Raw genomic sequence first — 10,000 nt, 5'->3', positions numbered from 1 at the left:
TCTGTCTCTCTCTCTCTCTCACACACAGATAATAGTTCTGTCTCTCTCTCTCTTTCTCTCTCTCACACAGATAATAGTTCTGTCGCTCTCTCTCTCTCACACACACAGAGATAATAGTTCTGTCTCTCTCTCTCTCTCTCTCACACGGATAATAGATATGTCTCTCTCTCTCTCACACACAGATAATAGTTCTGTCTCTGTCTCTCTCTCTCACACACACACACACACACACACACACACAGATAATAGTTCTGTCTCTCTCTCTCTCTCTCACACACAGATAATAGTTCTGTCTCTCTCTCACAAACACACAGATAATAGTTCTGTCTCTCTCTCTCACACACACACACACACACACACACAGATAATAGTTCTGTCTCTCTCTCTCTCTCTCTCACACACACAGATAATAGTTCTGTCTCTCTCTCTCTCTCTCTCTCTCTCTCACACACACAGATAATAGTTCTGTCTCTCTCTCACAAACACACAGATAATAGTTCTGTCTCTCTCTCTCTCTCACACACACACACACACACACACACACACACACACACAGATAATAGTTCTGTCGCTCTCTCTCTCACACAGATAATAGTTCTGTCTCTCTCTTTCTTTCTCTCTCTCACACACACAGATAATAGTTCTGTCTCTCTCTCTCTCTGTCACACACAGATAATAGTTCTGTCGCTCTCTCTCTCTCACACACACACACAGAGATAATAGTTCTGTCTCTCTCTCTCCCTCTCTCTCTCTCTTGGCCCTTTACTAATTTGTTGCAATAGTTGGTAATTTAAATTCGTTACTTCCCTTTTGTCGTCTTCTCTCAGTGGTCCGCTGCTGTCCTGCCTCTCCACCGCCCGTCACTCGTGGATTGTGGGATTCTGATCTGTGCCCCCGTCATATGAGTTATCCTCCTCCGGACAGTTTCTGGCAAAATGTCCAAGCTTTCCACAGTTGTAGCATTCCTGTTCTTTCATCCAATCAATTTTCCCTCCTTTTCCTCTTCCTCTGCCTCTTCCGCATCATCAACAACCGTCTCAGTTCAGCCTGTGTTGGTCTGCAGGACTGCACGAATGCCATCAGTTCTTGTCCGAAGCGTCGTCCGCCGATGTCACCTGGCTTGCTCAGTCCGTCGGCCGCTTTCATGATGTCGTCTGTAGTCCAGTGACGGTGGACCATAATCACTCCCTCAGGTCCAGATACCTCCACCATCGGGAACTGCGGGGCATAGCCTCTGTCAGGCCCTGCGGATGGCTTTATAGTGGCGTGACCGAGTGTGATGAGCCACTGGTGAGGTTATTGCCTCCAGTTGCCGTCTTGGTTCGTCATATGGAGACAGCTTTGATGTTAGCGATGAAGTCCCTGGTTCGGGATAAGGAGGTGGGTTTCCTGATGCTTGTGGTTGTTGAATCAGCTGGGGGCTCTCGGCGGGGCGGCATCGAGGTCAGGATCAGCTAAGGAAACACACTGAGACACTTCATTATTACCTTTTCTATGCCCTACCTGCTGCTTCCCTCCACCTTTTTTTTTTTTTTTTTTTTTATAAGGGTAAAGGGCGATAAACAAATAAAATAAACAAACAAATAAACCCAAATATGATAGAAACAAACAAATAAACTCTTTTCTCTTTCTCCCTTTTTTTTATGAGGGTAAAGGGCGTACTAATATTTTTATTTAAAATTTTCCCTTTTTTTTTTTTTTTTTTTTCCTTCTGTTAATCACGTCTCCGACGTTGCTTTAATTTAGTTCTGCTCCAGCAATCCGTGCTGGTTCACTGAGTCCACTCCTTTCCCTGCGGGGTGTTCTGTCGGCCCGGGCCTATTTCTTACACTAGTACGTCTACTCAGTGTGCCTATTCTCTTAGGCTGGCGGAGTCCCAGACTCCGGAGTCCTCTTGACCCTATTTTTAAGCCCTAGTATCTCATATACTATGCTACATTACAGACCCACCCCAGGGTAGACTCAGGCAGATCACTACGTCACTTTCTTCTAGGATTGAATTACTGAACTTCACCACTTACTTTCTGTTCGTTAGATCAGGCGGAGCACACCACCGGAGTCTAGCGGGACGTCACTCCCTGGTTAGGTACTTTCCCGTATTCTTGTGGGTTTCCCTCTTTCTCCAGCTCAGTTTTCTCTCTGAGGAGCGTCCTCGAAGTTCAGTCACCGCTGCTCCGCGTGGTGCCTCTCGCTGATCCTGCCGACAACGCCAATTTCTGTTGTGGAATTTTGAACAAACAGCAAGTCAGACGTGATTAAGAGAGTAATTTAATAAGAAAAAGAATAAAATAAATGTTTGGCTCTCCTCAGGTAGGGAGCCCCGAGTATACAAAACCGTGGCTAGTTATACTACTCCTGTGCTGTCTTTAACCAATCATCTTTTCTTAAGCAGCTCTTCTTTCCTTTGTTGCTGTGGCTATAAGCCAATCAGCTCTCGGCTTGTTTTTTTCCACAAACCAACCCAAACTGACTCCAAACAGTTTGGGTTGTGTGTCAAGTTGACCTTGATGTTAACAGTTCCTGATACATGTTCAACTTAATCAGCAACAGGCGGATACAAATGTGCAAACAGCATTATTAATTTACGAGCAAAAGGATCAGTGTGATTTTATATGAATCACATAATACATAGTTTCGTAACATTTTCCATCACAACTCTCTGTCCAAGTTTTTCTTTGGTTTAGAGCATAAACATGGTCAGAGCAGATGGATACATGCCTTGAAGTCTGGTACTGTACTCTCAGATCCTGTGGAGATTCGTAGAAGAGCAGCACAGTTCTAAACTAGGCTGTATACCAGTGACTATAGATCATACCAAGAGATGGAAAATATTGACTTAGATGGTTCTCCTCAGGTAGAAGAAGAGGCTGGAGAGAGAGAGAGAGAGAGAGAGAGAGAGAGAGAGAGAGAGAGAGAGAGAGAGAGAGAGAGAGAGAGAGAGAGAGAGAGAGAGAGAGAGAGAGAGAGAGAGAGAGAGAGAGAGAGAGAGAGATATGACCCAGTCTCCAGATGGAAAGAGAGAGAGAGAGAGAGAGAGAAAGAGAGAGAGGCAACCCAGACTCCAGATGGAAAGAGAGAGAGAGAGGCGACCCAGACTCCAGATGGAAAGAGAGAGAGAGATGACCCAGACTCCAGATGGAAAGAGAGAGAGAGAGAGAGAGAGAAATAGAGGGAGAAGGAGAAAGAGGGTGAGCCGCTTGGGGACCCAAAGTCCAGATGTAAAGAGAGAGTGAGAGAGAGAGAGTGAGAGAGTGAGAGAAAGAGAGAGAGAGAGAGAGAGAGAGAGAGAAACGAGAGGGAGGGCCGTACGGGACTACGGATGTAGGGAGAGAGAGGGAGGGGACCAGGACTCCAGATGGAGAAGTGGAGACTCTCTCCCTCCATTCAGAGTCTGTCACAGTGTGGCCCTCCCCCTCTCTCTCTCTCTCTCTCTCTCTCTCTCTCTCTCTCTCTCCCTCTCTCTCTCTCTCTCTCTCGCTCTCTCTCCCTCCATCAGGAGTCTGGGTCCCAGTGTGCATCTCCCTCTCTCTTGCCAAAGCTTTGATAAAGACATTAACACTAACAACAGATGACAACAACAATATAACCGCTTACAATATTAGTAACAACAATAATAATAATAGAACTACAACACACCCAATACCAATACCAATAATAATACCAATAATAATAATAATACCAATAATAATAATAACACCAATACCAATAATAATACCAATAATAATAACAATAACAATACCAATAATAACAACAACAACAACAATAATAATAATATCAATAATAATAATATCGATAATAATAATAATAACTATAATAATAATAATAATAATAATGCCAATAATAATACCAATAATAATAATAATACCAATAATAATAATACCAATAATAATAATAATAACAATAATAATAATAATAATAATGTCTCTGTGTCTCTGGTATCTGACTCGGTCACTCACTGTCCCTCAGACTGTGGCAGGAGTGAACGTACAACGCTGCCAGTGTGCTGAACTCTTTATGTTCACCAACAACATACGGCAGCTTCTCCTCATCAGGGAGATTTTTAAACTCAGGGAATACGTGGCTAATTTTCTTAAAGAATTTAGTTCTAATCTGTCTAAATGTTGTACATTCATTCAGAAAGTGGAACTTTGTCTGGGTCTTATAGTCCTGGCACTGCTGACACAGTCTCTGCTCTTCAGGTAAACAGCACTGTTTATGTCTGCTGGTCTCTATGGCCAGGCGGTGGTCACTGAGTCTGTACTTGGTCAGGGTGGACCTCAGTTTTGGATCAGACTGTTCTTAGGTAATCTACCACGCTGTACCTTTGATTTAGGGCCACATAACATTTTGATTGAGTTTCCCAATAAGTGATGTTGTTTGTAATTCTGGTGATTCTGATTGGGTTTGCTGTTATTTTCTGGTCCTCAGCATGTGTAGTGTTACTGTGTTAATGCTGAACTGTATTTCTGGACCAGCTGAGTGAGGGCACTGTTCTCTTTGCTCAGCTCTTGGTACTCCAGACCTTTAGAATGATATAAGTTTGGAATTTAACTGCCCTTGTTTCTGTCTTTATTATTAATAGATCTCTGCCCAGCTCTGCCCCGTGTGCTTTGTTTGTGGTGTTCCTGTGCACCTTTAATGATGTTGCTCCACTTAAGAATACAATCATTAGGGACAAAAAATTAGTACCTTGGTATAATGAGCACATGCACAATTTAAATCAAAACACTCTCCTCACATGATGCAGAAAAGATGGTCCATGCATTTATTACATCAAGATTGGACTACTGTAATGCAGTAATATCTGGCGGTAACATTAAGCACTCCAAGTGGATACAAAAGAAAAGGTTTTTATTGGCTCCCAGTGCTCCAGTGCAAAAGAAAAACCACATCCCATCAAAAACATACAAAAATGTTCAAAAAAGGAAAGTTTAGCATTTACAAGGATAAAAGTCCAGCAATCATAAATTCTCCAATATCAATCAACTTCAAAACATCACTCTTGAATTTTCCCTTAAAAACTTAAATATGGAAAAACAGCAAATGAGGTGATGTCACTTCCTGTCTTTGGGCAGGCATATTCCCCATAAAAGTCCCCTTTAACACACTATGGTTTTTTTTCCCTCCAAAACAACATGGAAGTCTCTCCACAAAAATAATCACAGGTATGTTATTTTTCTCTTAATCTACTTTTGTCTTACCTACTTCAATCAAATATACAGACTTTTCTGGCTAGATAAACATTATACTTAAACTCTAGTAACATATTATAAGAATAATATTTCATCTCAAATATTTACAATACATTTCTATAATACATTTCACTCATACTGTGTACAACATCTGTATCTGTATCACTCCAACACTCAGAAAACAAAATGAAAAACCTTTCAGTTTCCAAAGATTTCCACCTTTAATGTGTAGATTTGTACAGAGTTTAACACAGTGAGGTTATGATTCCACAGCATGTGTAACTTGTAGAACAGTATTTATGTCATATGTACAGAAATCAACTGCAGCTCAGTCTATTATTTGAGCATCATTTATTGTGTGTGTGTGAGAGAGAGAGGGAGAGGTTTAGAGTGTCTGTGTGTGTGTGTGTGTGTGTGTGTGTGTGTGTGTGTGTGTGTGTGTGTGTGTGTGTGTGTGTGTGTGTGTGTGTGTGTGTGTGTGTGTCTGTGTGTGTGTGTCTGTGTGTGTGTGTCTGTGTGTGTGTGTGTGTGTGTGTGTGTGTGAGTGTGTGTGTGTGTGAGTGTGTGTGTGTGAGAGTGTGTGTGTGTGTGAGTGTGTGTGTGTGAGAGTGTGTGTGTGTGTGAGAGTGTGTGTGTGTGTGAGAGTGTGTGTGTGTGTGAGAGTGTGTGTGTGTGTGAGAGTGTGTGTGTGTGTGAGAGTGTGTGTGTGTGTGAGAGTGTGTGTGTGTGTGAGAGTGTGTGTGAGAGTGTGTGTGTGTGTGAGAGTGTGTGTGTGTGTGAGAGTGTGTGTGTGTGTGAGAGTGTGTGTGTGTGTGAGAGTGTGTGTGTGTGTGAGAGTGTGTGTGTGTGTGTGTGAGAGTGTGTGTGTGTGTGAGAGTGTGTGTGTGAGTGTGTGTGTGTGAGTGTGAGTGTGAAAGAGAGTGAGAGGTATAGAGTGAATGACAGAGAGAGATGTGTAGCGTGTATGTGTGAGAAGTGTGTGTGTATGTGTATGAGAGAAAGTTCCAGGTGTATTTTGTGTGTGTGTGTGAGAGAGAGAGAGAGAGAGGTGTTTTGTGTGTGTGTGTGCGTGCATACGTTTGTGTAAAACACTTGTAGTGTGTGTGTGTGTGTGTGTGTCACAGAGATGTACTGTGTGTGTGTGAGAGAGGTGTGTGTTCGTGTGTGTATGACAGACAGGTGTGGTGTGTGTAAGAGACAGAGAAAGATGTGTAGCGTGTATGTGTGAGAACGAAGTGTAGTGTGTGTAAGAGTGTGTGTGAGAGAGGTATGTGTGTATGTGTGTAAGAGAAAGATACAGGTGTATTTTGTAGTATTGTGTGTGTGTGTGTGTGTGTGTGTGTGTGTGTGTGTGAGTGAGAGAGAGAGAGGGGTGAGAGAGAGAGTGTGTGTGTGTGTCACAGAGATTTGTACTGTTTGTGTGTGTGAGAGAGGTGTGTGTGAGAGAGGTGTGTGTGAGTGTGAGAGAGAGAGATGTACTGTGTGTTTGTGTGTGTGAGAGGTGTGTGCTTGTGTGTGTGTATGACAGAGAGAGACAGGTGTAGTGTGTGTAAGAGACAGAGAAAGATGTGTACCGTGTATGTGTGAGAAAGAACTGTAGTGTGTGTGAAAGAGAGGTGTCTGTGTATGTGTGAGTGTGTGTGCATACATTTGCGTAAGAGACTTGTAGTGTGTGTGTGTGTGTGTGTGTGTGTGTGTGTGTGTGTGTGTGTGTGTGTGTGTGTGTGTGTGTGTGTGTGGCAGAGAGAAAGAGAGAGGTGTGTGTGTATGTGTAAGGAAATGTGTGTATTATGATGTCCACTAGTTGTGTGTGTAGAGGAGTGTGTGTGAGAGATAAGGGTGTATTTTGTGTGAGTGTGTGTGCGCGCGTGCAAGAGAGGTGTAGAGTGCGAGTGTGTGTGTGAGAGAAAGAGCAAAGTGTGTGTGTGTGTGTGTGTGTATTTTATACTCAGCAGGCATGTGTGTATGATGTTCACCAGTTGTGTGTGTAGAGGTGTGTGTTTCCCTGCAGACTCAGGTGTTCCTCCAGGACACAGGAGGCTATTCTACCTCACACACACACACACTGAGGAGTTATAATAAACCCAAAACCCTGCATAGAGGGGCTCAGTGAATGTGGAGTGGAGTGTGTGTAAGTGTGTGAGTGTGTGTGTGTGAGAGGAGACACTGTAGAAGGACAGAGTGCCGGCGGGCCAGTCCAGATACACTCCTACTCTGTTGGAGCTGGAGGGGGCAGAGATGGCAGTTCTCTTATTATTGTGCCAGACAGTGTAACTGTTATCAGAGCAGCTCAGACTCCAGGACTTTAGATTACATCCAAACCTACAGTCATCACTGACTCCTTTCCTCCTGATTCCTTTATATGTCACTGATATATCAGCCCTCCCACTCCACTCAACCTCCCAGTAACAGCGTCCAGTCAGACTCTCTCTACACACAACCTGAGGACAGTCATCAAATCTCTCTGCATGATCAGGATACGACTGCTGCTGCTCCACACGCGTCACCTTTCTGTTCCCCTCAGACAGAGAGAGACGTGTGTGTGCTGTGTTTGGGTCCAGTGTGAGATCACACACATCTGCACACAAGAAGACACATTAGAGGAGAGATCACAAATACTGTGAGTGTGTGTGAGTGGGTGTGTGTGAGTGTGTCTGTGAGTGTGTCTGTGAGTGTGTCTGTGCGTGTGTGTGTGAGTGTGTGTGTGAGTGTGTGTGTGAGTGTGTGTGTGAGTGTGTGTGTGAGTGTGTGTGTGAGTGTGTGTGTGAGTGTGTGTGTGAGTGTGTGTGTGAGTGTGTGAGTGTGTGAGTGTGTGAGTGTGTGTCTGTGTGTGTGTGTGTGTGTGTGTGTGTGTCTGTGTGTGTGTGTGTGTGTGTGTGTGTGTGTGTGTGTGTGTGTGTGTGTGTGTGTGTCTGTGTGTGTGTGTGTGTCTGTGTGTGTGTCTGTGTGTGTGTGTGTCTGTGTGTGTGTGTGTGTGTGTCTGTGTGTGTGTCTGTGTGTGTGTCTGTGTGTGTGTGTGTGTGTGTGTGTGTCTGTGTGTGTGTGTGTCTGTGTGTGTGTGTGTGTGTGTGTGTGTCTGTGTGTGTGTGTGTCTGTGTGTGTGAGTGTCTGTGTGTGTGTCTGTGTGTGTGAGTGTGTGTGTACATTTACTTCTTACATTTTCTTAGTCCTGGTTTGATTCTGATCTCCCCTGCGTGCTCCACCCTAAAGAAACACACACACACACACACACAGATAATAGTTCTCTCTCTCTCTCTCTCTCTCTCTCTCTCTCTCTCTCTCTCACACACACACAGATAATAGTTCTGTCTCTCTCTCTCTCTCTCTCTCTCTCACAAACACACAGATAATAGTTCTGTCTCTCTCTCTCTCTCACAAAAACACAGATAATAGTTCTGTCTCTCTCTCTCTCTCTCTCACACGGAAAATAGTTCTCTCTGTCTCTCTCTCTCTCTCTCTCTCTCTCTCACAAACAGATAATAGTTCTGTCTCTCTCTCTCTCTCTCTCTCTCTCACAAACAGATAATAGTTCTGTCTCTCTCTCTCTCTCTCTCTCTCACAAACAGATAATAGTTCTGTCTCTCTCTCTCTCTCTCTCTCTCTCTCTCACACAAATAATAGTTCTCTCTCTCTCTCTCTCTCACACGGAAAATAGTTATCTGTCTCTCTCTCTCTCTCTCTCACACGGATAATAGTTCTGTCTCTCTCTCTCTCACACACAGATAACAGTTCTGTCTCTATCTCTCTCTCACACGGATAATAGTTCTGTCTCTCTCTCTCACACGGATAATAGTTCTGTCTCTCTCTCTCTCACACGGAAAATAGTTCTGTCTCTCTCTCTCTCTCTCACACACGGATAATAGTTCTGTCTCTCTCTCTCTCACACAGATAATAGTTCTGTCTCTCTCTCTCTCACTCACAGATAATAGTTCTGTCTCTCTCTCTCTCTCTCACAGATAATAGTTCTGTCTCTCTCTCTCTCTCTCACAGATAATAGTTCTGTCTCTCTCTCTCTCTCACACACAGATAATAGTTCTGTCTCTCTCTCTCTCACACACACACAGATAATAGTTCTGTCTCTCTCTCTCTCAAACGGAAAATAGTTCTCTCTGTCTCTCTCTCTCTCTCTCTCTCTCACACACACAGATAATAGTTCTCTCTCTCTCTCTCTCTCTCTCTCTCTCACACACAGATAATAGTTCTGTCTCTCTCACACACAGAGATAATAGTTCTGTCTCTCTCTCTCTCTCTCTCACACACAGATAATAGTTCTGTCTCTCTCTCTCTCACACACACAGATAATAGTTCTGTCTCTCTCTCTCACACAGATAATAGTTCTGTCTCTCTCTCTCTCTCTCTCACACACACACAGATAATAGTTCTGTCTCTCTCTCTCTATCACACACAAATAATAGTTCTGTCTCTCTCTCTCACACGGAAAATAGTTCTGTCTCTCTCTCTCTCACATGGAAAATAGTTCTGTCTCGCTCTCTCTCTCTCTCTCTCACAGGGATAATAGTTCTGTCTCGCTCTCTCTCTCTCTCTCTCTCTCACACACAAAGATAATAGTTCTGTCTCTCTCTCTCTCACACGGAAAACAGTTCTGTCTCTCTCTCTCTCACACACACAGATAATAGTTGTCTCTCTCTCTCACTCACACGGATAATAGTTCTGTCGTTCTCTCTCTCTCTCTCTCTCACACACACAGAGAAAAGTTCTGTCTCTCTCTCTCTCACACGGAAAATAGTTCTCTCTGTCTCTCTCTCACACACAGATAATAGTTCTGTCTGTCTCTCTCTCTCTCTCTC

The 10,000-nt window shown here is 43.6% G+C and overlaps 1 protein-coding gene and 1 long non-coding RNA gene across 2 annotated transcripts in view; both read right to left on the bottom strand.

Moving 5' to 3' along the window:
• The window catches only part of LOC145657437 (uncharacterized), a 356,445-nt gene that overhangs the window by 268,452 nt on the left and 77,993 nt on the right, over positions 1-10,000 (bottom strand). The window lies entirely within an intron of this gene.
• Positions 6,509-10,000, bottom strand: part of LOC145657435 (NLR family CARD domain-containing protein 3-like) — a 72,900-nt gene continuing 69,408 nt past the window's right edge. Inside the window, 2 exon segments of the mRNA XM_081711962.1 lie at positions 6,509-7,770; positions 8,350-8,396. Of these exon segments, the coding sequence (XP_081568088.1) occupies positions 7,238-7,770; positions 8,350-8,396 (580 nt within the window). The 3' untranslated portion in view covers positions 6,509-7,237.

The sequence above is a fragment of the Electrophorus electricus genome, chromosome 1 (assembly GCF_041902795.1).
Source record: "Electrophorus electricus isolate QZ-2024a chromosome 1, ASM4190279v1, whole genome shotgun sequence".
NCBI classification, from domain to species: Eukaryota; Metazoa; Chordata; class Actinopteri; order Gymnotiformes; family Gymnotidae; genus Electrophorus; species Electrophorus electricus.
Note: the sequence above shows the minus strand (reverse complement) of the source record. Positions and strands in the feature narration are given on the sequence as shown.